Source organism: Lynx canadensis, chromosome B1 (genome assembly GCF_007474595.2).
Source record: "Lynx canadensis isolate LIC74 chromosome B1, mLynCan4.pri.v2, whole genome shotgun sequence".
Classification (NCBI taxonomy): domain Eukaryota; kingdom Metazoa; phylum Chordata; class Mammalia; order Carnivora; family Felidae; genus Lynx; species Lynx canadensis.
The window spans coordinates 204,932,272-204,959,117 of NC_044306.2; the positions used below are offsets into that span (position 1 = coordinate 204,932,272).

Below are 26,846 nucleotides of genomic sequence, written 5' to 3' on the forward strand. Positions count from 1 at the left end.
CGCGGGGAAGACGGAGGAGCGGGTCCGGGGCGTGATTCGTTGGGTTTTCGCCACTTGGTACAAACGTCTCTGCTGGACAGTGCACGGGTTTGGGTCCCCGTGGATTTGAGCGTCCTCACTAACTTCCGGGGCTCGCTCAAGAACTGCAGATCTTCGTAGAAAGTCACCTGATAGGGAACGGACCTCCCTGCCCCGCCTCCACCCCCCCAATTCCCCAAGTCTGGGAAGCCACCTGGGAGACCCGCCCTGAGGTCGGTTCTGTAGTCCGGGGGTCAGGGGCCAAGCTCTGCTGTTTGTGTCCAATCTGCCCTTCCTTCGAGCCCCCGGCCCCTTGGTGCCCTGGTGCCACCTGTGAGCCCACGGGGACCGACAAGCCCCTTCCCAGCAGCCCCTCTGCCTCCTGATGTGTTTCCCGGGCACGCAGACGCGGTGGGGAGTCGGTGTCGGTGCTGGGAAGATTGAGTGTCTGTGTGGTTGTGACGCAGCCTGGTCCGTGTCGCGCTTGCGGGTTTGAGGTGCCAGGAGGTCACCCCTCATCGCTGTTTTCCTCTCTCTCTCTTCAAGGAATGTCTCGTTTCGCTGCTGCACTCCTGCCCACCCCGTGTACCTGTCCTTCAGGACCGATCCCCGTGGCTGCTGGACTGCGAGGCCCGGGCGTGTGTGCTCGGTGGCCCGAGTGCCGTGGGCCCCCGCCCCCGCTGGCCTGTTGGTCACAGGGCCTCAGTTCCTCCCCACGCGCTGCTGGCACTCCACGCCCCCGCTGGGTGACGACTCTGTGGTGGAGAAGTCCCTCAAGTCCTTGAAGGACAAGAACAAGAAGCTGGAGGAGGGAGGCCCCGTGTACAGCCCCCCGCCGGAGGCGACCGTGAGGAAGTCCCTGGGGCAGAGGGTCCTGGACGAGCTGAGGCACTATTACCACGGCTTCCGCCTGCTCTGGATCGACACGAAGATTGCGGCGCGCATGCTCTGGCGGGTCCTCCACGGCCACAGCCTCACCCGCAGGGAGCGCAGGCAGGTAATGGACGCTCGGCAGCTCCCGGTCGGGCCGCCTCTTAGGTGCTTTCAAATACTTCCGGGGCTTTCCTTCTGCAACTTGTGGTTAGAAGATAATAATAACAACAGGAAACTCTAACCGTGATGAACCTCCCTGTACCACCGCTGATAATCTCTCGGTGCCTCCGCGGCCAGAGGGTCTCACACACCCCGTCTGTGGTCTCCCGTCGCTCTGGCCTTGTGCCACCGCGTCGGCCTTCTTTCCTGTCGGAGGCCTGTGCCCACCCCGGCGGACTTCTTTTGCAGGGTAGCTGCCTTTTCTGTCTCGTTGCTTTCCAGATGTCTGTCTTTAGGGCTGTGCTTCTCCCTCTGTGAGCTGGGTCTTACTTGTTGGCTCTGAGCTCCTGACGCAGGTGTCACCTCTGTCATCGGCTCCAGAACCTGCCCGCCCACCGGCTCTTTAGCTGCTGGGAGCTCTGGTTCAGCATTCGGTACGCCAGCTTTCTCCGCCATTCACCAGCTCGTTTATTTTTAAACCTGTTTCTTCATGTTTATTTATTTGGAGAGAGAGTGAGTGTGAGCAGGGGAGGGGCAGAGAGAAAGGGAGAGACAGAATCCAACTCAAGCCCCTCACTGTCAGCCCAGAGCCTGACTCGGGGCTTGAGCCCACGAACCGCGAAATCTTGACCTGGGCCAAAATCGAGAGTCGGACGCTTAACCGACTGAGCCAGCCAGTCACGTCTGCCCTTCACCAGCTCTTAAAAAAAGATTGCTCCTGGGGCGCCTGGGTGGCTCAGTCGGTTAAGCGTCGGACTTCAGCTCAGGTCACGATCTCGCGGTCCGTGAGTACGAGCCCCGCGTCAGGCTCTGGGCTGATGGCCCAGAGCCTGGAGCCTGCTTCCAGTTCTGTGTCTCCCTCTCTCTCTGCCCCTCCCCCGTTCATGCTCTGCCTCTCTCTCTGTCTCAAAAATAAATAGACGTTAAAAAAAAAAATTAAAAAAAAAAAAAGATCGCTCCTATTTTTCAGGAGCTCAGACCTTCTGGGTGTCTTACTTTGCCTGAAATAACTGACAGTTACACTGTAGACTTTCCTTTCTCCCCTTCTTGCCCTTTTCTTTTTTGGTGGGTCCCCAGGGGCCAAGGGGCAGCTTTAAGTTCTCAGTGCCCTAGGATTCTCCGAGGAAAGGTGCAGAAGTGTCTCTTCCCTGGAAGTTGACTGCCAGAAGGTTCCTCTGTGAGAAAACAAGGACTTGACTTTAACGCGACCTGGGGAGTTGGCTGTTCTGTGTGAGAGCTCCTCTGGCTTCTGATTTCATACGTGTTCTCAAGAACTTCTGGTTGTTTGACTGGCTGGGATTTCCCCTGGGATGCCACGTTAGAAGGGAGCAGATGGAGAATTGAAAGAAGGACAGTTGCATTGGAATTTCAGGATCATCCTGTTAGCGTCTGTCGGATGTTGATGACGAGGCGCGTTGTTGAGCTAATCACAATGTAACGCTTTATATCCTGGACACCCGTGCGCTGCTCCCCTACCCCGCGAGAGCTGTGTGCATTTGCTGCTTCCGTGAGGATGATGAGACTTCGTAAGAACAAAAACAAAAGAGTGGGAGCAGATGAGCACGTCCCAGCGAGAGGTCCCAGCGAGAGGCCCCAGCGAGAGGTCCCAGCGAGAGGCCCCAGCGAGAGGTCCCAGGGAGAGGTCCCAGTGAGAGGCCCCAGTGAGAGGTCCCAGCAAGGCCCCAGCGAGAGGTCCCAGCGAGGCCTCAGCGAGAGGTCTCAGCGAGAGGTCCCAGCGAGGCCTCAGCGAGAGGTCCCAGCGAGAGGTCCCAGCGAGGCCCCAGCGAGAGGTCCCAATGAGAGGTCCCAGGGAGAGGTCCCAGCAAGGCCCCAGCGAGAGGTCCCAGCGAGAGGCCCCAGTGAGAGGTCTCAGCGAGAGGCCCCAGCGAGAGGCCCCAGCGAGAGGTCTCAGCGAGAGGCCCCAGCGAGAGGTCCCAGCGAGGCCTCAGTGAGAGGTCCCAGCGAGAGGTCCCAGCGAGGCCTCAGCGAGAGGCCCCAGCGAGAGGTCCCAGCGAGGCCTCAGCGAGAGGTCCCAGCGAGGCCCCAGCGAGAGGTCCCAATGAGAGGTCCCAGGGAGAGGTCCCAGCGAGGCCCCAGCGAGAGGTCCCAGCGAGAGGTCCCAGCGAGAGGCCCCAGCGAGAGGTCCCAGTGAGAGGCCCCAGTGAGAGGTCCCAATGAGAGGTCCCAGGGAGAGGCCCCAGTGAGAGGTCCCAGCGAGGCCCCAGCGAGAGGTCCCAGCGAGAGGCCCCAGCGAGAGGCCCCAGCGAGAGGCCCCAGCGAGAGGCCCCAGGGAGAGGCCCCAGCGAGAGGCCCCAGCGAGAGGCCTCAGCGAGAGGTCCCAGTGAGAGGTCCCAGCGAGAGGTCCCAGTGAGAGGCCCCAGTGAGAGGCCCCAGTGAGAGGTCCCAGCAAGGCCCCAGCGAGAGGTCCCAGGGAGAGGCCCCAGGGAGAGGTCCCAGCGAGAGGCCCCAGAGAGAGGTCCCAGAGAGAGGTCCCAGCAAGAGGTCCCAGCGAGAGGCCCCAGTGAGAAGTCCCAGCAAGACCCCAGCGAGAGGCCCCAGCGAGAGGTCCCAGCGAGGCCTCAGCGAGAGGTCCCAGCGAGAGGTCCCAGCAAGGCCCCAGCGAGAGGTCCCAACGAGAGGTCCCAGGGAGAGGCCCCAGTGAGAGGTCCCAGCAAGGCCCCCGCAAGAGGTCCCAGCGAGGCCCCAGCGAGAGGCCCCAGCGAGAGGTCCCAGCGAGAGGTCCCAGCGAGGCCCCAGGGAGAGGTCCCAACGAGAGGTCCCAGGGAGAGGTCCCCGTGTGCATATGGACTTGGCAGGGGTAGCACATGGGAGAGGCTTTGTGGGGCTGTGCTTTCTTCTCCTTGTTTCAGGGCCTTCCAGGTGATTTGAATTTGAACAAAATGTTGGCATATAGAAGAGTGACTCTTACAATTAGGATATTTACAAAGGCAAGCAGTTGTAAAATAATTTGTAGGAGTCGTTTAAGTGGAAGATAGATTTGAAATGTGAATTTAACTCTTGCTGTTGTCGTGAAGCAGAATTCACCAAACGTTGGGTTGTTCCCCCCCCGCCCCCACCAGGGAACATGAGCTGGGTTTGGACCGCCGTGAGACAAGTTAGCTGTACCCCACTGGCGGGGCGTGCTTGCCATGGTGATCCTCAGTCCAGAGGAGGCGCAGTCCAGACACCTGGTATATGTGCTTGGCCGAGGCTCCAATGGGGCGAAGGTGCCATCTGTGGGATTATGACTGGCCACCTCTGAGTCAGAATCCTGCCCAGGCGGAATGATAGGACAGCGCCACGGGGCCTCGATGGCCTCGGATGGCTGCTCCCCCGCCGGCCCTGCCGGCCGGCCCTGGTGCGTCGGGACCAGGGTTGGGTGCCGAGAGCCCCTCGTCCTGGGCAACAAGGCCACCCCTTTGCCTGTCATGCAGCGCACGTTCGTGGGGAACCTGGTGCTTTAAACCATTCGTGGACAACCGGTTTCTGAGTGGTGGCTTCCCACATAGCACAGCAGCTCCCTCACTGCGATCAGCTGAAAGTCAGCCCTCCTTAAAAAAAAAATGAAATGTGAATTTAAGGTCACAACTGTTGAATGCATGCTGATCGTGTGAAACAGAGAATGACAGAAACGTCTGAGGATTGCTGTGGAATAGAAGTATTGGGAAAGTAGTTTTGTGTTCTGACCTTGGGCCCCGTGGACCTGCAGGGTTTGGAAGGACTGTTTCTGTCCCCCAGATGCTCACAGCAGAGTCGGCGCACCCTGGAGATGCCTCTCGGTGGCAGTGTGAACGTCGCAGCAGGGAGGATGGAGAAGCAGGGCTGAGGTCTGGTCACAGCGTGCGTCTGTTGACAAGTGTCCGGCGGCTGTGCAGGCAGACTCTGTCCCGTTACCGGCCTGCGTTCGCGCTCAGTTAGCTGAGCGTTCGTTTAGGTGCCTCAGCACCGTGCGGGGGGCTGCAGCCGGGGCCTGGTTGGCGCACTCCCAGGGGCTCTGGGGAGCCGAGGGCGGGGGGCCTTCGGGAAGGGGCTCCTCCTCCCAGGGCTTTCCCACCGCGTGCTTGCTTAAGCTGAAGCACGTCGGAGGGCTGATGCCTTCATCTGCAGCGACGCTCTTGGGACGGTTAAACCGCTCGCTGGTCCTCCTTCGACGCCAGGTGTGTGCTTGGGAGTCACCGAGGCTTCTCCAAGGCCCCGCAGTGAGTGTTATGTCCTCAGAGGCTCTGGCTGCACCAGCCTGCTCTCATCTGGTCCTTGACCCCTCCTGTGGTCGAGCCTTGTGCTCCAGCAGATGTGGCAGCAGCGACAGCCTGGTAGCAGTGAGCACACTGGGCCCCCGGCCCTGGGCTTCGCTCCTCCCCACGAGGGGGAGCCAGGGCTCCTTGGAGACCGAGCCCAGCAACAGCCGGGACAGCAGTGGTACAAGAGGAGGAGCCTGGGTCAGAAAGTAAAGAGAACGTGGGCACCTCTGGGCGTGGCCGGTGTGGAATAAAACAGATTTCTTGTTTCATTTCTTTCAACAGTGTTGTGCAGTTTCTTTTTTTCTTAACGTTATTATAAATAGTTTTTTTGGGGGGGCGCCTGGGTGGCGCAGTCGGTTAAGCGTCTGACTTCAGCCAGGTCATGATCTCGCGGTCCATGAGTTCGAGCCCTGCGCCAGGCTCTGGGCTGATGGCTCAGAGCCTGGAGCCTGTTTCCGATTCTGTGTCTCCCTCTCTCTCTGCCCCTCCTCCATTCGTGCTCTCTCTCTGTCCCAAAAATAAATAAACGTTAAAAAAAAAAAAAATTTTGGGGGCGCCTGGGTGGCGCAGTCGGTTAAGCGTCCGACTTCAGCCAGGTCACGATCTCGCGGTCCGTGAGTTCGAGCCCCGCGTCGGGCTCTGTGCTGACGGCTCAGAGCCTGGAGCCTGTTTCCGATTCTGTGTCTCCCTCTCTCTCTGCCCCTCCCCCGTTCATGCTCTGTCTCTCTCTGTCCCAAAAATAAATAAACGTTGAAAAAAAAAATTAAAAAAAAAAAAAAAAGAAAAAAAAATTTTTTTAAATAAATAAATAAATAGGTTTTTTTTGTTACAAAGTAAACAACCTAAAATTTACCCTTTTAGCCATTTTTAGGTCTGTGCTTCTGCGGCACCGAGGACCTTCCCAGTGTCGTGAATGTCCCTACCACCCGTCTCCAGAACCCTGCCGTCTCCCCAAACTGAAACTCTGCCCCCGTTCCACACTCACTCTCCACCCCCTTCCGCCAGCCCGACACCCACCACCTCCCTTCTGTCTCCGTGATCTGACTCCCCTGGGGCCTCATGTAAGGGAGGTCACAGAGCGTCCGTCCCTTCGTAACTGGCTTACTGCACTTAGTCTGCTCAGAGTTCATCCGTGTGGCGGCAGGCGGCAGGAGTCCTCTTTTGAGGCTGAGGCTGAATAGCACTCCATTGGGTGGATGGACCGCACTTTCTCACCTGTCCATAAGTCACGGACACTGGGTTTCTTCCGTCCTTTGGCTCGTGTGGGTGAACAGAGCTTTTAAAATTTCAGTCTCCACGTGTTGATTGCTAGTACAGGTGACCCTTGAACAACACAATTCGAACTGTGTGGATCCATCTCTATGTGGGTTTATTTTTTATAAATATACGAACGTGGAAAAAATATGAAAACGTGTACGCTACTATAAATGTACTTTCTCTTAAGATTTTCTTAACGTCTCCTTTTGTCTGGCCTTATTGAAAGAATGCAGCATATGATACCTACAACATACAAAGTGTGTGTTAATTGTTTACGTATCACTGAGGATTCCCGTCAACAGTAGGCTGTTAGGCTTTTAGTAGTTAAGTTTTGGGGGGATCCAAATTTACGCGAGGCTTTTTGACTGTATGGGACAGTCAGTGCCCCTAACCCTGTATTGTTCAAGGGTCAATTGTATATAGAAATACAACTAATTTTTACAAAGCTTTTTTAAATGTTTGTTTATTTTGAGAGAGAGGGGGAGAGAATCCCAAGCAGGCTCCGTGCTGTCTGTGGAGAGCCTGACGTAGGGCTCGAACTCACAAACTGTGAGATCATGACCCGAGCCAAAATCAGGAGTCGGACACTCAGCTGACTGGGCCACCCAGGTGCCCGCACGACTGACTTTCATATATTGATCTTATATCTTGCAGAGTCACCAAAGACGGTTGTTCTGGGATCTTTTTTGTTTCTTTGTTACTGTTTTTAAAGATTTTACATTTTTTTTGCAAACATTTGTTTTCCCATTTTTGTGAACATTTGTAATCTTTTGTAAAGATTAACATTTTTTAAAAAAAACATGTATTTTGAGAGAGAGAGAGAACGAGAGAACGCGAGCGGGGGATGGGCAGAGAGAGGGAGACAGAGGATCCACAGTGGGCTCCGTGCTGACAGAGGGCCTAATGCAGGGCTTGAATTCGTGAACCTCGATATCATGTCTTGGCCCCTAAACATTTTACTTTTAAGTGATCTCTACACCCAACGTGGGGCTCGGATTCACAATCCCTAGATCAAGGCTCGTATGCTTCACCAGCTGAGCCAGCCAGGTGCCCCTCTGGTATCATTTTTGTAAATTCCATCAGAGTTTTTATCAGGAATGGATTTTGGGTTTTGTCAAATGCTTTCTCTGCATCTGTTTAGATGATCATACGGTTTTCTGCCGATTGAATGTTTGAGGTTGTAAGATGAGATTAAAAGGCGAGACCTAACTACCTGCAGTCTGCAAGAAACACCCCTCAAATGTGAAGACACAAATAGGGGCGTCGGGGTCGCTCAGCCAGTGGAGCCTGTGACTCTTGATCTTGGGATTGTGAGTTCGAGACCCACATTGGGTGTAGAGGTGGCCTAAAAATAAACCTTAAAAAAAAAAAAAGTAAAGGCACAAATAGATTCAAAGTGAAAAAATGGGAGAAAGTAAGTGCTGCTAACAGCAGTCGGAAGAAAGCTGACGTGGCCACCTTAATGTCAGACTAAGGTGGTTTCATAGCAAAGATGCCCAGGGATGAAGAAGGTCATCCTGGCATTTAACGTTTCGTAATGTCAAAGGGGTGCAGTCATCGAAAGGACATAACATGCCTAAGCATTTGTGTGTCTCATGGCAGAAGCCAGATGCCAAAGAATGTCTTCTACAGCCCTATGTGGGCAAACTTAGAGAAACAAATCGATTTACCGTTTTCCTGGGGCTGAGGGTTGAAATGGACTGCGGATGGACATAGGGCACTTGATGGGATGATGACAGTGTGCTAAAGGTGGATTTTGGTGATCGTTTCACAAGCTGTAAATTTACCAAGAATCATTGAATTACACACTCACAGTGGGTGAATGTCACGGAATGTAAATTAAACCTTGATAGAACTGCTGAAAAAAAATTCAGGAGGAATGTCAGAAAACACAGACACCAGCTTGAAGGGCCTCTTCTGGGACCATTTGAGCATAAAAGTAAAAATAGTAATAAATTGTAAACAAATGAAAAAGTACAGGAATCCGTGAGTCTGTTTTGACGACAGATAGAAAAGTGAATGGGCAAGGTTTGTACGTGGGAAGACGGGCTCGAGGTCGGGGTCCCTGTTCCATGACCCTTGGAGCAGAGACTGGTTTGGGAAGAGCTGGGTGAGTGCTGCCCAGGGAGAAGGGCCTCAGGTGTCTCCTCCACAGAGTGCTGGGGAGGGGACCCTCTGGCCGGGTGGTCACAGTGCGCACCACCACGGGGCAGGTGGCTCCCAACTGCCGCGAAGGGCCGCCAGGATCTGGGGAGCGGCGCCCCGGCGGGAACATGCCACTTGACCGTCGTAAGTGTCAGAAGAGGCCAGAACAAAGCCGTTTCTAGGAGTGACCTCGCTTTTCCGGAGACGTGTAGTTAACGACCGTGGAAATGCACACCTCGACCGGCACGAGCGTGTGTCTCGGTTCCTGGGAGCCTAGGCAGCTTGGGGTCAAAGGTGTTGACTGAGTAGACTGAAGAGAAGGCTGCCTGGGGACCCAGCAGCGAGTGTCCGCTGAGTGTCACTCGGGGGCTTTCGATGCTTTCAGCTTGTGAACGTGTTTACTGGTGTCAGCAGTAGTGGGTTCACGTCGAGGAAGCGTTGGGTTTTGGCCTAATTGTTGCTGTGTGGTCAGACCCTCTCGAGAAACAGCCGTGACACTCTCTCTGCGGGCTCTTTGGGGCGGGCGGTGTGGCCACAGCCTTCCCTGGCGACCTCGGCCTGCCGTTCTCATCCCGCTGGCTTCCGAGTCCAGGGGGCAGCACGGTGTCTGCGTCAGGCTGTCTCCGCAGAGCGGAACCCCCTGGTGGACAGGGCGAGAAGGGATGGGCGGTCCGCTCCCCACGCCGGCTTCCGCCCCTCCTAGCCTTTCTGAAGGCTGTCTTCCTGTGGTGTGGACGCTGGAGAAACAGATGCCTTTGGGAGCAGCGTGCCGGGCTGTCGGGACTTAGCGCCCTCGCCGACCCCCGTCGGGCTTGGGCTGCCGTCGCGCCACTGACGGTCGTCGTGAGCGGTGTTGACGCCTCACCCCCTGCCCCCTTCCGCCTTTTCCCAGTTTCTCCGGATATGCGCTGACCTCTTTCGCCTGGTCCCCTTCCTGGTCTTTGTGGTGGTGCCGTTCATGGAGTTCCTGCTCCCTGTCGCCGTGAAGCTCTTCCCCAACATGTTGCCGTCCACGTTCGAGACCCAGTCCATCAAGGTGACGGGGCGTCGGGGCCGTGAGCTCGTTTCAGAGCGAATTTGGGCGTAGTTACAACGTCTGCGTTGTTTGTGGCTGACGTTCAGATGGTCGATGGTTTTGAAGTTGTATGTTTTCTTCCTAATTGGGTCATGCTGTGCTGTGATTAGTAGACGGTGGGTTACGGAGTTGTTTTTCTTTAAATGTGTTTTAAAGTACGGTTTCTGTAGCCCACTGTCCTTCAGGCCACGGGGAGAGGCCGCCCGTGGGCGGTGCGACCTGCGGAGGGCAGGGCCCATCTGCTGTCCCCGCAGTCACAGCGTTGTTTCACCCACGGCCCAACGGCCCACGAAGCTTAGAAGCTTCAGCGGCCGGTCCCTGTCCTGAGGGGCCCCACGACTATCTTCTCAGGCCCCGAACTGGAAGCGCGAGTCTGGGAAGGCACAGTCCCCGGGGGAGCGCGCGCCGCTCAGGAAAGTGCGGGAGGTGCCGGGCTGAGGGGTAAAGCGGACCCCGTGCTGGGTGGAAGCAGGCGGGGGCCGGGGTGTGGGCCAGGGGAGGGTAGCACCCCCTCTTTGACCTCACAGGAGGAGAGGCTGAAGAAGGAGCTGCGGGTCAAGCTGGAGCTGGCCAAGTTCCTCCAGGACACCATCGAGGAGATGGCCCTGAAGAACAAGGCAGCCAAGGGGAATGCCACCAAAGACTTCTCCGTGTTTTTCCAGAAGGTGCCGTGATGCTTCAGAGCCCTGGGGGCCTCAGCCCTCCGGTCCCGAGTGCCGGTCCGAGTGCCGGGGAGAGCCTCAGGGCCGCCCCGTCTTACGTAGGGCGCGCCTCCCGTCCCTCTTGTTCACTGCGGGATGCGGGATGCGGGATGCGGGGATGCGGGAGCGGAGCCCCCAGGCCGCCGTGGGCTGGTGCCCTAGGGGGTTTAACCCTGCTCGGTGATGTTGGTTGGGCCTGCTGTCCTGAGCTTGCTGACATCAGAATTATTTGCCTGTGAATCCGTACTTCGCAGCAGCCCCAGGGGAGGCAGAGTTCAGTAGATTCGGAACTAAGACCCTGCCGTTGTGACGAGCTGGGGGGCCAGGCCGGGGGAGGAGGGGATGGGCCCCGAGGCTGCTCCACAGCCACAGCCACGGCCACGGCTCTGCTGGCGTGGGCGGGAAGGGTCCACGAGCGGGAGGGGGGCCGGAAGCTGCAGGGAGGCATCACCCCGGGGAGCCAGTGCAGGCTGGGCGCTTGGAGCCCTCGAGGGGCTGCTCCCCAGGAGGAGCCTGGTGACCAGGGAGATCCGAAGGGGGGGTTGTGGATGGTCCGGGGCACTTCCAGCTGGGGCGTGTGGCCCGAGGCCGTGGGCGGTGCTAGGGAGCCCCCCCCACCCAGCGGGTGGCTCGCTCGATTGTTCCCACAGATCCGAGAGACCGGTGAGAGACCCAGCAACGAGGAGATCCTGCGTTTTTCCAAGTTGTTCGAGGACGAGCTGACCCTGGACAACCTGACGCGACCGCAGCTGGTGGCCCTGTGCAAGCTGCTGGAGCTGCAGTCCATCGGCACCAACAACTTCCTGCGTTTCCAGCTCACCATGAGGCTGCGCTCCATCAAGGCCGACGACAAGGTGGGCACCCGCACTCGCGACCACCCTCTCCAGGCACCTGGGGCTCCGGTGTCCCGACCGTAGGGGAGGCGGAGTCACCAGCGGTCCTGTCATTCCCAGATCGCGGCGGTGGGCACTTTGCGCCTCTGCCCACTGTGGCCTGCGTGCACACACCCAGCGTGCGCGTGCGTCTCCTGGAATGACGTTGGAACCGCACGGCCCTTACGGTCTGTCCCCTGGCGTGACGTTAGGAGACCTGCCCGTGTCGCTAAGTATTTGTTGAAAAGGTGAATTTTAGTGGCTGCCTGATGTTTCATGGTGTGGACACGTCGTGACTTATTCACCGGTACTTTGGCTAACGTTTTGCCCCCCTAAGCCGCGCCGTGATAAACGTCTTTTAGCAGCTCTTTCTGCCCACGGGTCCTGTCCCCGTGCTTCAATAAAATCAAAACAGAAGCCACGCTCTTTTGACACAGAGTTTTGTTACCGATCTTTGACAGTCTTCATAAGAAGAGTGACCTAGGATTGGGGCTCCTGAGGAGAAGGGCAGGAGGTCAAAAGCAACCACCTTGCTCCTAGGGCTGTGCTGACCGCGGTGTCCCCCACCGCATGTGCCCTCCAGTGTGTTTCCGGGAAGAGCTGCTACACCTCTCCCTTGTCTCCGAGAGCGCTGCTGGCCCCGGAATCTGCGGCGTCTGCCGGCCGTACAGGCACCTCGGGGGTGTCCGGTCTCTGCTCCCGGCCACTTCTCTGTGTTCGCGAACGTGCTCATCATAGTTCGTGTCTGACCACTCCAGTAGCTGTGGTCTGTGGGTCTTTTTGTCCGGTTTGCTTTCTCGGGCTGGTTTGCAGTGTCTCCTTCCTGGACCTAGATGTTGTCCGTGAGAAGTTTCCGAGGTTCCAGGCAGGGCCCGCCTGGGTCTGCCCCGCTAGAGAGGGGCCACTTGGCCTGAGACCACTAACCACGGATCGGGGCCGGCCCTGCTGCCTCTGGCTTGCTCCCCTGACAGAGCGTGGGCTGCAGCTCCCCTGTGTCCCTTCCTCGCGGTGCCCCCTGCGGACCAGAGCCCCGGAGCCCCGCCCCGCTCTGTGCACGTTTCCTGCCCGGCTCCTCGCTTCCCTCTCCCTGGGCGGCAGCCTCTTGGCTCTGGCGGGGTGTCTCTGCCTCTGAGCAGGGGCCTTTGGCCTGGACTCTGAGCCTGCGCTACGCGTCGGCAAGTGTCGCTGGGTCCCCAGTGGCTCACACCCCCGTGGTTGTCCCGTCTTTCCCGGTCTGCGTAATCTTGCTGTCCCCGAGCCCTGTTGTGCTAGCTTTCTGGTGGCTCCGAGCCTGTTTCTGTGTTCGTTTCAGCTGGTTTTTCTAGTAGCCCTCGGCAGGGGTGCCGATCTGGCAAAAACCGGCTCCTGGCCGTAGCTGGAAGTGGCAGGCCATCACTGCGGGTTTGTAGGGTTGAAAGGAAGTCCTTCCTCCACTGTGTACGCATTGCGTCTCGGAAGGCGCTTGGGACACCCACTCTGTGGGCGTGAGGGGGGCTGGCACGGGCAGTCCTCTGAGGGCCACCTCACTCCCCGGGAGCCTGCGTGTGGCTGCCCCCACCTCAGGAGAGGCAGCTAGGGGCAGGTGGCCCCGGCTGGAGTCCTGGCCACTCCCTTGCTTTGTGACCTTGGACGAATCACGGCTCAGTGCCTCAGAGCCCTCTGAAACAGAACAGCCTGCACTGTCAGAAAGGTGGCCTGGGCCTCCGCTGTCCTGGGCGTGAAGTAAAAACCAAATACAAGAAGTCTCTGAGAAGTGGGAGAAGACGACCCTGGGACCCCAGGACCAACCAAGTGGGTGTTCGCGCCCTGGTGCTGAAGGAGCGGCCGCTGAGGCTTGCTGATGAGTGCGGACTCCGGAAGCCCTGACGGGCAGGGCTCTTACCAATAGGGTTGTAAGTTCGAGCCCCACGTTGGGTAGAGAGATTATTTAAAACACACGCAAAAACAACCCTGAGAAAAGCCTGCTCCCTCTGGCCAGAGGACAGGAAAGGGGCTCTCCAGGGGCGCCTGGGAGGCTCAGCTGGTTAAGCGTCCGACTCTTGATTTTGGCTCAGGTCATGATGTCACGGTTGGTGAGGTCTCTCTCCCTCTCTCTGCCCCTTCCCCGCTCGCGCTTTCTCTCTCAAAATAAGTAGATAAATTTTTTTTTTTTTTTTTTTTTAATTTTTTTTTTTTCAATGTTTTATTTATTTTTGGGACAGAGAGAGACAGAGCATGAATGGGGGAGGGGCAGAGAGAGAGGGAGACACAGAACCGGAAACAGGCTCCAGGCTCTGAGCCATCAGCCCAGAGCCCGACGCGGGGCTCGAACTCACGGACCGCGAGATCGTGACCTGGCTGAAGTCGGACGCTTAACCGACTGCGCCACCCAGGCGCCCCTTTTTTTTTTTTTTTTTTAAAGGAAAGGGGCTGCCTAGCAGGACAGAAGGCTTCAGACAGTAACGCTCTACTCCAGCCAAACACTAAAGGAAGTAGTCCCCCCACGGCAGGCGCCGGTGGGTGAGGGCTGAGACCTCCACCCTCTTCAGGATGTCACAACTGGGGTGGCGTCAGGGAAAGCCCACGAGGCTGCTCCTTCCTCCCCGGCGGGTGGTAACGAGCTGCCGCTCCGGCCCCTGGGGCACAGTGTCCCCATAGAGACCAGCAGGGGGCCTGGCAGTTCCAAGACCTTCCCTGCACACCCCGTTTGGATGGCGTCCAGAGGCCAGGTGGGGCCAGCCTGCCCCTGGCAGCCCCGGAGGTGCGTGGAGGGCTCCCCGCTACCCTGGCTTCTCCTCTGGGGCTTGGCGGAGGCTGAATGGGGAGCCTGGCAGCAACGAGGCGGCCCCCTAGTTGTTCCAGACTACCACGGGTGTAATTTGTGGGTGTAACCGAGAGGGGGCACAGACAGGTCAGCCATCAAAGGGAGCTTGTGACTCACGTTTGCGCCAGAAGCGGGTACAGCCCCTGCTCAGGACTCTACATGAGACGCTGATGCCCCTGGGGACCAGGAAGCGGGAGCAAGGGAGGACGTGGGACTTGGCCTTTATTGCTAGTGTGGTCAGAGTGGCCAGCTGCGGTAAGTGATACGCAGGGCTTAGGCTTTGTGTTCGGAGGGCTTGAGACAGGATTCTCACGTCCCCGTGAGAGGAGCCAAGCAGTGGGGCCAGCCCGGAGACCGGAGGTGAGGAAGCACACAGCAGGCCCAAAGTAGCCGCGTGTGGCGCCTCACCGGGCAGCTAGGGAGTGAGCCGCGTGGAGACACAGCCTCCCAGGAGAAAAGAGGAGGAGACGGGCCCCTGGGGGACTCAGTCGGTTGGATATCAGGTCTTGATTTCAGCTCAGGTCATGGTCTCACAATTGGTGAGATCGAGCCCCAGGTCAACTCCACGCTGTGAGCGCGGAGGATGCTCGGGATTCTCTCTCTCTCCCTCCCTGTCTCTGCCCCTCCCCTGCTTGCGCTGTCTCCCTCTAAATACATAAGTAAGCGTTAAAAAAGAGGAGGAAGAAAAACCAAATGGAAATTTAGAATTGAAAAATACAGTCCAAAACAAAAAGCTCAGTGGATGAGCCCTACAGGAGAAAGGAGAGGACAGAAGACAGGATCAGTGAACTTTTAAGATAAACTATAGAAATTGCCTGTTTGGGGCACTGGCTGGCTCAGTTGGAGGAGCGTGCCACTTTTTTTTTTTTTTAATGTTTTATTTATTTTTGAGAGAGAGGGAGACAGAGTGTGAGTGGGGAAGGGGCAGAGAGAGAGGGAGACACAGACTCTGAAGCAGGCTCCAGGCTCTGAGCCGTCAGCACAGAGCCCGAGGCGGGGCTTGAACTCATGAACTGTGAGATCACGACCTGAACTGAAGTCAGACACTTAACTGACTGAGCCACTCAGGTGCCCCAAGGAGTGTGCGACTCTTGAGCTGAGGTTGTGAGTTCAAGCCCCACGTGGGGTATAGAGATCACTTAAATAAATAAAAACTTTAAAAAATCACCCATTTGAACATCTGAGAAAACAGTTAAAAAACAAGCAGGGTTTCAGCCACCTGTGGGACTAGAGGAAAGCATCTAACATACTCGTCATCGGAGTTCTGGAAAGAGGGGAGGGAGGCTAGAGCTGGGAAGGTGCTTGAAGAAATAACTCCTGAACACTTTCCACATTTCAGTAAAAGACCTAAGTCAACACATTTTATTTGTATTTGTTTTTTAAAGCTTATTTATTTTGTGAGAGAGAGCATGCACGCGTGCATGAGTGTGTGAGCAGGATAAGGACAGAGAGAGAAAGAGAATTCCGGGCAGTCTCCGTGCTGTCATTGCAGAGCCCGACACAGGGCTCAGGCTCACAAACTGAGAGACTGTGACCTGAGCTGAAATCGAGAGGAGGATGCTTCACCAACGGAGCCACCCGGGTGCCCCTGAAGTCAACACATTTTAGAAGCTGCGTGAACCTCAGGCAGGACCAACCCAAAGAAATCCACATGAAGACCCATCACCGTGACACTAAGCAGCGCCGAGGACAGGTAATCGTGACGGCAGTGAGCGAGACCGGCGTCTGGCACAGGGAGGGTGACCCCAGGGACAGCAAGCTGCTTATCAGAAACTGTGGCAGCCAGGAGGAGGGAACAGTATTTTTCACATACTGGAAAAAACCTGTCAACTCAGAATCCTGTATCCAGCGAATATCCTCTGAAAAAGAGGGGAGAATCAAGACCTTCTCAGGAGAAGGAAACCCCCGCGAGAACCTGGAGGAGGGTCTCTAAACAGGAAGTAATCAACGCTTGAACAACGTGGGGCTTAGGACACTGGGCCCGGCACGGTCCCCCGGCACGGTCCCGGCACAGTAGAACTTTCCTTTACGCGTGAGTGAGATAAGGTTACAGCGTATAAGTTAACACAGCTGCAGTCATACCGCGTGGCAAAATAAATTGTCTAGAAGGCAGCAAAAGTCCATGGTGAGTGTGTATAAAAAGGCAGTGTTTACAGTTGCACTTGTTACAGGATTCTTGGCTCTGTGATGTTTCAAGTTGAGTTCTTAGAAAGAAACAAAATGCCCAAGATTAAAGGGAAAAATACCCAAAGCACATGGATTTGACTCCATTAAAAACGCAAAGCAGAGGGAGCGTCCTGTTCTCTGTTGCCCCACGGTGGGCCAGCAGGTGGCACAGCCCCGCCCTCCGTGCAGGACGTTGGGCTCCCCAGAAACTTAACTGCCGATGGCCTACTGTTGACCTGAAGCCTTACCGAGAACATAAACAAACGGTTCATTAGTCCCTATTTTGTGGGTTACGTGTATTGTATGCTGTGTTTGTGTAATAAAGTACGCTAGGGAAAAGAAAACGGACGTTTACAGCACTGCTGTGTCGAGGGACACCTGTGCATAAGTGGACCTGTGGACAGTTTAAGCCCGTGTTGTTCAAAGATCTCTGGAACACGAAGAAGAAAGAAGGTGGTCAGCAAAACATGGGTAAACCCAGTAGACTTTCCTTCTCGTTTGCCTTCTAAAGTCCGTGTGATAGTTGAGACAGAAGCGACAGTGCCGTGTGGGGTTGGAAGGAAGAGACATTAAGACGAGCTTAGAGTAGGAGAGGGCTGAGGGGCGTCCGGGGGTGAGGTTTCCACATTTCGCTTGGACCCGAACAAGGACGCGGAGGGCGCGCGTCCATCGGTAACACCCAGAGCGACCACCGAAAACACCATATGAGGAGATAGACTCGGAAGCGCCGTGGAATTCGTGTTTCCCACAGGAAGATGGGGAGAGGGGAAAAAACGAGGTTTTCCGTTATAAGCCCACAGCGGAAACAGCCCAGTTGTCGTGCGATGGGAGAAGGTCAGCCCGGATGGTCCTACCGTGCAGAGCTAGTTAGCACCCGAAAGAGAAGCCATGGTTAACGTGCTCGACAGCCTGCAGGAGTCTTCCAGGAATCCCCAGCAGCGTGTGCGTGCATGCGTGTGACCCCACCCGTGCAACATGCTTCACACACAGACACGCGCGTGAAGGCTGGATTAGTGGTCAGATTCGTGGTCGCCACGGGTTCAGGAGGTGCCGGTGTGTCTGTGAAAGGACAAGAAGGGTTTTCTGCCATGACCGGCTTGGTGTCCTGCTGTCATTCTGGGTATGGTTTTGTCACTATGGTTCGTGAGACGCTACCGCTGGGAGAAACCCTGTCACACCTGCGTGTTGATCTCCAGTCAGCCCGGGATGAGAAGCTTCCTTTGGAAAAGGGAAGCGATGGACGCGTCTGCCTCCCGGGGTCTTCGTGAGGTTGAGTGGGGCCGAATGAGGTGGCGGGTGCACCCCTGCGCGGCATCGACCTGGGGCCACTCTGGTTCTTTTTCTGTCCCCTCCCCTGCCACCCCTGCACCGTCTCCGCGACATTCTGTGTCTTCCGTCTCCGGGACTCTGGTTTATTTTTCTCCCTTGCATCACCGTAGTCTCAGGCTGAGGAGGAGGGAGGGGGCTCTGGCTGCGGTCAGGCTCGCCCCGCTCTCCCTCCTTCCTCCACTGTCCTGAGGATCCTGAGAACCCGTGGTGGGGTGGGGAGGACAGCCGGGGTGTTCACAAAGAGGCGGCGGAAGAAGAAGGGGGCGCTGAGAGCGAGGAGCCGGGCCTGGGCAGAGGCCGGATCGGTCCTGGCCACCGTGCGCTTCCCCGAGGCCCCCACCCCCCACCGGACAGCCTGGTCACTCCGGACCCGGAGCGGAGGCCTCAGTGGTGGCGATTCGTCCTGCGCCTGGTGAGGCACATCAGGGAAGCGTCTGGCATTTAGACGCTGGGTTCCAAGCGTGTCACATAAGCACCACCACCTCTGATGACCTTTCCGTGTGTAGTTTGTCGGCTTTCTTTTGTAGCTAATCGCCGAGGAAGGGGTGGACAGCCTGAACGTCAAGGAATTGCAGTCAGCGTGTCGGGCACGAGGCATGCGGGCCCTTGGAGTCACAGAGGATCGTCTGAGGGAGCAGCTGAAGCAGGTGCGTGGTTGAGGGGCTTTACCTTACGTCGGGCCAGCGTCGATAGGCTTGTTGTGCCAAGACCTCCCCGGGATCCGGTGGTGTCAGCCCCCCCCCCCCCCCCCCCCACTGGCTGGGGGTCCGGACGAGGGTGTGGTGACCCTGTCACGTGCCATGTGTTCACGGCTCTGAATGTTGCCTGGTTTTTCTCCCCTGCTCTTGGTCGATAACGGCCTTACTGTCCCCTCCTGGTCATCTGTGGACAGATGAGGACGAGGTTAACTTCCCTTGAAATTTCAGTCGGCCTCTTAACTGAGGCCAGAGACCTCTGGGTAAATAGGCCCGGGCCAGCCCACCCCAGGGGCCTCTCTCAGCTGTCTTGACACCTCTGGCAGCCCGGAGGGCCCTTGATCGGGACCCAGAGGCCAGCTCTGCAGCTGGCATCAGGTTGAGTGGGAGGCGACATTCCGCGTTCACAGCGATTCAGCTGTCGCGTCCGAAGACCTATGGCGTGTCTGGTGCCGGCCGGCGCCCTCCTTGGCGGTTCCCCTCCGCGTGTAGACGGATATATGTCAGTACCCGCTTCTCCTTTGACACAAGCGGTGTTTGTTATGTGGCCCCCAGACGGAGCCTTCTCTGGAGGGTGAGTCTCCCCGTGTCTTCCCCCACGCGTGCCTGGGATTGTGTCCAGTCTTCTCTGAGCACGCTCAGGACACGTGTGAGTGTGGGCGCTGCCCCCACGGCGCTGTCGGGGATCCGAGTGTTTGTGCGTCTTCCTTCTTGTCCCACCTCCCGTCCTGCGTCCAGATAGTGTCCACACATGTTCATGGGCTTCCTTGTCACTTTGAAGGCCGTCTTTGTATCGCGAAACAGCCGTAAGCAGTGCGGGCGCTCGGCAGGCATGCGGGGCCCTGAAGGCCTCATGAGGCCACGGGTGCTACCATTGTGGTTCATTTTTTTTTTTTACGTGACAGAAGTGAAGAGCTTCGGTAACAGAGTCTGGGCGTCTCGCTCAGTTTCTTCTGAGCCCGGCCGCCATGCCGTGTGGCATCTCGTGCTTGACTCCCTGAGGGCGGGCGGCAGGTCGTAAGAGGCAGCGGTAGGTGGGCGTGGTGGAACTTGAGGACTCCCGTTCTTGGGAGAACTTCCTTCGGCGACTCGGTGCGCCCATCCACTCGAGTCCTCCCCCCCCATCAAACCAGAACAGAGAGGACCGTTCCAGGGTCCGGGCCCCGGGTTAGGCAGACACGGGGCGCGGCCAGTGGGTGAGTCTGTCTCGAACCCCCGATTGCAGTGGCTGGAGCTACACCTTCATCAGGAGATCCCCACGTCCCTGCTCATCCTGTCCCGGGCCATGTACCTCCCCGACACCCTCTCGCCCGCCGACCAGCTCAAGTCCACGCTGCAGACGCTCCCGGAGATCGTGGTGCGTACTGCCTTCTGCGGCTCCCTCTGGAAGGGGCCCTCTCGCTTCTGGGGGGAGCAGCTGCAGAAGAGGCCCCCTCCTCGGCCAGGGCAGCCCTTGGATCCACGCTCCCAGCTTCTCTCTCGTCTCGTCTTTTCCCCGAACGTCGAGGACTCCGGTGGTGTGTGCGGAGGGTGACCCTTGGCCGCCTGGTGGCCTTTGCCCGCCGCTGGGGTCCCCGCGGTGTGGTCCTTTCCCCTTGGAAGCCCGGACGGCAGCCCCTCTCAGAAACACGGGCTGGGGGCAGGGTGCTGTGCGAGGCTCCCCGGCATCCCCCCCTCACAGGTGTCCCCTCTCTGAAGGCGAAAGAAGCACAGGTGAAGGCGGCCGAGGTGGAGGGCGAGCAGGTGGACAACAAGGCGAAGCTGGAGGCCACCCTGCAGGAGGAGGCGGCCATCCGGCAGGAGCACCGGGAGAAGGAGCTGCGCAGACTCTCAGAGGCGGCGGTGAGCGGCCAGCAGGGCCCCTGGACCTGCCCGGAGAGGGGGCCGCCTGGAGCGGGGCACAGGCCGAAGGTGGTCTTCGGCCTTCCCGGGGACTGCTGGCGGACTGGGTCCGGGTCCCTACGGTCCGCCTCCTCTGTCCTTCCTGGAGCCATCGGGTGGCACAGCGGACGCAGGGGTGCTCGGGGCGGGGAGCTGCGGCTCTGAAGTGGGGGCAGGACCTGGCCGGCAGGTCACGTGGCCCTCGAGGTGTCCCCTCTGGAAGGTGTGGGCAGCTTCCCAGAGCTGTCAGGGCAGGGCCGAGGATGGAATCAGACTCCGTAGCCGCTTTATACGGGGGCCTTGGTTGACCTGGGAAACGCCAGCGCCCAGCCCCCCAGGGCCGCGTCACTGCACCTGTTGGGGGCCCGCCGTGAAGCCCACAGAAGGCGCGTCACCTGCCGCTGGTTGACAGGTTCTTACAGCGCCCGCCAGCTCGGAGCGGGCCTGTCGAAAGCGCGCCCCTGGCCTGGGCCGGCGTGGACGCCTCGGGACGGCGGCCGGAGGCACCGAGCTGGCAGTGGTCTTGCATTTCAGAAGGAAGCAGAGCCGGACGTGACGGCAGAGGCCGCCCCTGGGAGGCCTGTGGCCGAGCTGCAGCCAGACGTGTCTGAGGTGACTCTGCCGTCAGAGGCCCTGAAGGACCCCGCCCCCGTCCTGGAAGGCTCAAAGGTAGCCGCGCACGCGCCCCCCTCCCCTGCCCCCCCGGGGGTGGAGGCTGTGTTGGAGCTCAACCGGAGGGTGAAGGGGGCTGGCTTGCGCAGCAGGGGCTCCTGAGGAGACGGGGCCACGGGGGTCACGGCCTGGCTTTGGACACTAGTAAGTAGCTGCGGGGCGAGGAGGTGAGGCCGCGGGTCGGCGATGTTTCTGGGAGGCCCAGTGTGGTGTGAGAAGAGCCAGCTGGGCCCCAGGCTTTGGGCCTGAGCACCTGGAAGGTCGAGGCATCCGTTACTTAGCACCCCCTCCTCCCAGCCCTCTGTAGCCCGAGTGTCAGGGCCCCCCATGCCTGGAGGCAGGTCCACAGGCCCTTTTATTGGCTGGGCTGTGCAGTGGGAGGGCCTGCCCGCTGTCACCTGCCCCAGTCTGATGTGCTGTGCACCCTAGGGGTTCTTCTCAGGGTGGCCTCACTGTCCTGCCTGTAGCCCCCTCCCCTTGTGGGACGCCTTCCGTCTTGATCTCCCAGGAGTCAGGTAGACAGATGGCGGAGGAGGAGTGAGGCCCGGGCAGCAGATGCATGTTGGGGGATTTCAGGCAGGGTCCCGGGCGGCCTCCAGGTCCAGAGGTCAGAAGAGACGGGGCTATGGAGGCCGCGCTTCTGCGGTCCGACACGTTGACGCCTGGGTAGAGGGGGCTGCGTCCAGGGGAGGGTGGGCCTCGTCAGGAGTATTGAGGGTCTGGTGGGGGAGGCCTGAAGACTGACTCCAAATGGGTAGGGGGAGGTGGTCTGTGGCCTTGGCGGGAGCGGTTTGGAGCAGAGGTGGCAGGAAAGGCCCCCTGGGGTGTCTCAGCCTTCTCCAGGCCCGGGGGGGTAGGGGGCGCTGGAGCAGGTGGCAGGGAGGCCTGGGGCTCGGGGCAGACCTCTGCTGGGGGGCGGGGACAGTGGTGGGGAGGGAGGCCAAGGCCATCCTGGGACACGACCTAGGAGAGAGATGGAAGCAGACCTGTGGCGGTATTGGCACATCGGGTGGGGGACAGGGGTGGGGAGAGAGGGTCCCAAGGACTTGGCCAAGCTGCCCTCAAAGGGTGACCCGGGGAAGGGTCAGGGCCAGGGCCCGAGGTGTCAGCGTTGTTTTTGAGGTGGGGCAAGGCTGGGATGTAGACAGCTGAGCAGAGATGGAACCCGGCTGGGCCCACGCGGTTCAGGAGGAAGGAGGCACCTGTCATTAAGTCCAGTGGGTGTGCCCAGCTGTCTTCACGGAAGCGGATGCACCCCACTTCCAGCGGATTAAAGACCTGAGTGTGAAAAGACGTTTCGGAGTCTCGGGAGAACTAGGGCTTAACAAGGGTTTCTTAGCAAGAAGCACAAACCGTTAAAAAAACTAAGCGGAGGACCTTTCTTCCCCAGAAAGATGCCGTAAAGAGTGGGTGGAACAGATGGCTCGTCCCCTCTTGCGGTGCGGCCTTGTAGGTCTTAGCGGCGCTGGCTGTCTGCGGGGCCCGACGGAGGACGCTCACAGCTCTCCCTCAGCGCAGAAGTCGAGCTTGCGCCGAAAGCCTTTCCACGGGGAGACCCAGGCCCACGTGGCTCCACAGGCGAGGCTCCTGTGAGTCCAAACGTGTAGGGAAGGGGTCCCACGCAGACTGCTTGCAGAAAGCGAAGGGGGGTCGTTTCCTCGCTCACTGCGGCGAGCATCGGCAGCATCGGCCAGCACCAGGTCTGCAGGAGGAGCCTTCGGAACCGCGTCCGTCGTGAGCACGGTGTGAAAGTTGTCAGCAGACACGCAGCGGGTCCCTTGCATCTGTTCTGTGAAAAGGATAACCGTGGCCTCGGGGGGCTTGTCCGGGAACACGGCACAGTGGCAACACGCTGAGGGGAAAAGCCACAGACGACCATCTCTGTGAATACGGAAGTACTTCACAGAATCCAGCATCTCCCTGATTAAAAACACACTTCTCAGCCAGTGGAGGGGAACCCTCTCACCCCAGTGAGGACATCTGTAGAGGTGCTGCGGCTGGCGTGGCCCCTGGCGAGGGCGCCCACTTTCGCTACGCACCGTGCAGAGGTTGTGGCCAGGACATGTAAGCAAGAAAAAATAAAACCACTCCGTCGAGAGGAAGAAATGAAACTGCCTGTTCACAGACGGTGTGAGCAGCTGCAAATCAGCTGTGTCCTCTGTACTGGTGATGAGCAGTGGGGTCGAAATTTCAAAAAGTGTATCGTTTCCAGCCCCTAAAGTGAACTACTAGGGAGAAATTTGACCTGTACATTGAATGCTGTGAAGTGTTGAGATTGATTACCTAAAACAGATTTCCTGCGCTCATAGATGCGTGTGAGGTGTTAGTTCTCCGACCGATGTACAGATTCAGAACCATTAAAATCCCAGTAGGCTTTTTGTTGACACAGACGGGCGTCTTCTAAGACGTCTGTGGAAGCTCAAAGGAGCTACAATGTAAAACAGTGGGTGAGCGCGTTGGGTAGGTGTTCCGGATGGGATACTGTTCAGCACTTGAAAGGCGTGAGACAACGCGGGGTCTCCCACTCAGAAGGCGAGCGAGGGCACATGTGCAGGAGCTCGCTCTCTGGGACCTGCTCAGTGTGTGACCCCCGAGGTTTTGGGGTGGCCGATGGTTTCCTGAGTGCGCGTGCACGTCAGATCCACGCTCGGGGCGCCCCCGGGCACCGTGGGCAGTGAGCACGGGCACTGCGCGTCTCTGCTGGCCTCTGCCCACCGCGGTGGGAGCAGACTCTCCGGCGGGGTGGAGGGGGAAGGGCTTTCCTTCAACCGGGTTTTCCCTGGTGTGCCCTTGTTTTCTCCACAGGAAGAGGAAATAACGAAAGAGGAAATCGACATCATCAGCAATGCCTGCTCGAAGCTGAAAGAGCAGAAGTCGTCCCTGACCAAGGAGAAGGAGGAGCTGGAGCTGCTGAAGGAAGACGTGCAGGACTACAGTGAGGTGGGCGGGGCCGCCAGGTGGGGGGGGCATCAGGTGAGGGGGTGCCAGGTGGGCGGGGCCGCCAGGTGGGGGGTGGGGGCCGCTCCACAGACCTGGACGGGGAAAGAAATCCCAGGGGTGCTCAACGACTGACGAACGGCACCTGCTCTAGTCCTGCGGTGCTGGCCGTCCACCCTCCTCGTCCACAGGGGCCTGCCCCTTGTGGTTTCTAAAGGCACGTGAGGGATGGGATAAAAAGCCTGGACGTTTGATAAAGGAAATCTTAGTTTCATTCACATTTCCCGGAAAGAGATTTCTCTGTTACGTACGCTGTGTGTGTGTGTGTGTGTGTGTGTGTGTGTGTGTGTGTGTTTCTAAGGAAAACGTGTTTGTTTGTTTTCTAAATATTACTTTCTAATCTGCTTTCAAAGAGCTGTTTTGGGGCACCTGGCTGGCTCAGTTGGTGGAGTGTGCAACTCTTGATCTCGGGGTCCTGAGTTCTAGCCCTACGTTGGGTGTAGAGCCTACTTTGTAAAAAGGTGTAAAAGACCTGTGTTTTCACAGACGTACTCGGAAGAGACGGTTCCTCGTCTCTAGCCCCGTTTTCCATCCTCCCTGTAATGCTTGCTCACAGGGAAAATCCTGACTCAGGGTTTAAGAAGACATTTCTTGTTCCTTAATTCTTTCAACCATTTATTTACTGTCTTAAAAGACACATGAAGAAAGCTGAGACTCAAATAGATTCCATTCTTTGCTACAGAAACAGTATTTGGGTTTGCAGAACCAAGCTAATAAGACTTTGCAGCTTTCCGTGGCTGGAATTGGTGGGTTTCTGTTTTGTTAATGACCTGGAACTTTTTATCTTTGTGATACCACTTTGGGTTAATTTAATTGTTACAAGATAAAGTTAATTGTAAGATTCTTTTTTTTTTTTTTTTTTTTTTTTTTTTTGAGACAATCTTTTATCGCTAAATCATTTCATCAGGACTTGCAAGAGATCAAGGAACTTTCAAAGGCGGGCACAGAGGTCTGTGTGGAGGAGTCTAAGGCCAGCAAGAGGCTGACGCGGAGAGTGCAGCAGATGATCGGGCAGATAGACGGCCTGCTGGCACAGCTGGAGGCGGACCAGACGGCCGGCAAACTGGGCACGGCCGCCGCCAGCCCGCCTGCAGGGTGAGTGTGCCTCAGGTGCCGGCCCAGGGGAGCCCAGGGCCTTTCTGGCCTTGGAGTGCTTCTCTGCCGTGGTGCCAGCCCCTGACCTTTGACCCAGTGGTTCCAGCCAGAAGCCCAGCCACATCTTTTCAGTGTCCACTTCTCAGTGATCGTTTTACTGAAGGAACTCTCAGGGTGGCCTCTTCTGCACACACACACGTGTATGCACACACACGCACACCTTGGCCACTGTCAGGACCACAGCCGTGGCTTGGCTCCTCTCCCCCTGGCCACCATAGTGCACACCTCTCTCTCTCCAGGCTTCTATCAAGCTGGTCCTTCCAGAATGTACAGAGGGTTACAGCTCCCCTGGGAACCCCCAGCCTCTCCTCCCCCTCCAGCCACAGCTACGCTTAGTTCCTGCTCTCCCAGATTCCCGGTGCTCTCCTGCCTCCTCCCTCTTTCCGAGCCCTCCACACACAGGCGCTCGGTGATGGCCCCCACTCTGGAGGTCACTGTGTGCCAAGGAAACGACTCTGCCAGGTGGTAGCGGCTGACACTCGATGCTCCCGTGGGCTGGGCACTGTGCTCTGAGCGCCCACGTCTCTGAGGGGCGGGTGGGCTGGCTGCAGAGGTCCTGCTGTCCTCAGGTTGGGGGGCCTTCACCCCCAGGACAAGGTCAGTGTCCCTTCCCGGGGTGACCTACTGTGCAGGGTGGGCCCACTCTGACCACGGCACGGGCAGGCCTGAGGGACCCGGTCCTAGTAACCACGGGACTCCCTGTCCCCATCACCAGTAGAGAGGCGGGGCTCACCGGGGGACTGCACACACAGGGAGACCTTGGACTGACTGATGGTGTCTGGTTTTGTGTCCGAGTTGGCCGGGCGTTCCCAAATGCAGGGGCGAGGGGCCCTGGAGGGAGGGAGAAGTTGCCCGGGTCGAGCTGACCCGTGGGAGGCCTGGCGAGGCTGTGGTACGTCTGTGCCACATGCAGGCTGTGTCCCCCCAGGGAGACTGTCATCAGCGTCACCGAGCTCATCAGTGCCATGAAGCAGATCAAGCACATTCCGGAAAACAAGCTCATCAGCTTGGTCTCGGCACTGGATGAAAATAAGGATGGCAAGGTCAACATCGATGACCTGGTCAAGGTGAGTCGGCGGGGCCGGGTCAGGGCCACCAGGCCCAGCCGAGGGCTTGCTCGGGGGGCGTGTGTGGCACGTGTGGCCCCATGTCTGCCCTCACACAGAGCGAGGAGTGGTGCGGTTGGAATGTCAGTCCAGAGCAGCCCACCCGCTTTTTGACAGGACACTTGGCTCCCCCCGCCTCCCGCGGGGCCGCGGCGCAGTCTGGGAAGCGTGTTAGCAGGGTGCCTGGGGCACACTGACCTTGGCGGGCTGCTGTGGGTCGGCTTCGGTCCTGGTGGCGAACTGGGCAGCCCGGGAGACCCAGAATGGGATCCCCCTTTGTAATAAGGAGGCCTGTGGCCTTGCATTTCTGAGGAGAGAGCCCCTTCACGGGTGTCGGAACGGTTCCTGGTGTTTCCAGCTAGTGATTTTTTTTTACACGTTTCTCGAGCGTATCCGCTAACTTACCGTGTAGTTCAGCCGCAAGGCCAGACAGTACCAAATGCACGTGCTGGGTCATTGCTTTGCCGGCAGCAGAGGCTGGGAGGCCCGAGCCCCCATCACCCGCCCCTTCCCTGGGGCCCCTTTCCTTGGTGTGGACGGCAGCTCACGTGTTCTCGCCCTGCACTCAGAGCGCTGCACTCTGTCCGGGGCAGGCCCCCCGGCCTTGTGTCCACCTGGCCTGGCTTCCGCTGTTCCTTCCTGCATGCCAGGCCCGTAGGAGGCGCACCCAGCACCCTCGAGAGCCACACGTCCCCTGCCTC

The 26,846-nt window shown here is 58.2% G+C and overlaps 1 protein-coding gene across 2 annotated transcripts in view; it reads left to right on the forward strand.

Moving 5' to 3' along the window:
- Window positions 1-26,846, forward strand: part of LETM1 (leucine zipper and EF-hand containing transmembrane protein 1) — a 40,880-nt gene that overhangs the window by 10,726 nt on the left and 3,308 nt on the right. Inside the window, exons 3-13 of one of the 2 annotated variants that reach the window (XM_030314374.1) lie at window positions 565-1,015; window positions 9,586-9,729; window positions 10,296-10,433; window positions 11,120-11,323; window positions 18,167-18,286; window positions 19,560-19,691; window positions 20,033-20,176; window positions 20,753-20,884; window positions 23,693-23,827; window positions 24,792-24,979; window positions 25,968-26,106. In XM_030314374.1, the coding sequence (XP_030170234.1) occupies window positions 565-1,015; window positions 9,586-9,729; window positions 10,296-10,433; window positions 11,120-11,323; window positions 18,167-18,286; window positions 19,560-19,691; window positions 20,033-20,176; window positions 20,753-20,884; window positions 23,693-23,827; window positions 24,792-24,979; window positions 25,968-26,106 (1,927 nt within the window). Of the gene's footprint in view, window positions 1-564; window positions 1,016-9,585; window positions 9,730-10,295; window positions 10,434-11,119; window positions 11,324-18,166; window positions 18,287-19,559; window positions 19,692-20,032; window positions 20,177-20,749; window positions 20,885-23,692; window positions 23,828-24,791; window positions 24,980-25,967; window positions 26,107-26,846 lie in introns of both variants that reach the window. The other variant, XM_030314373.1, reaches the window with a different exon arrangement.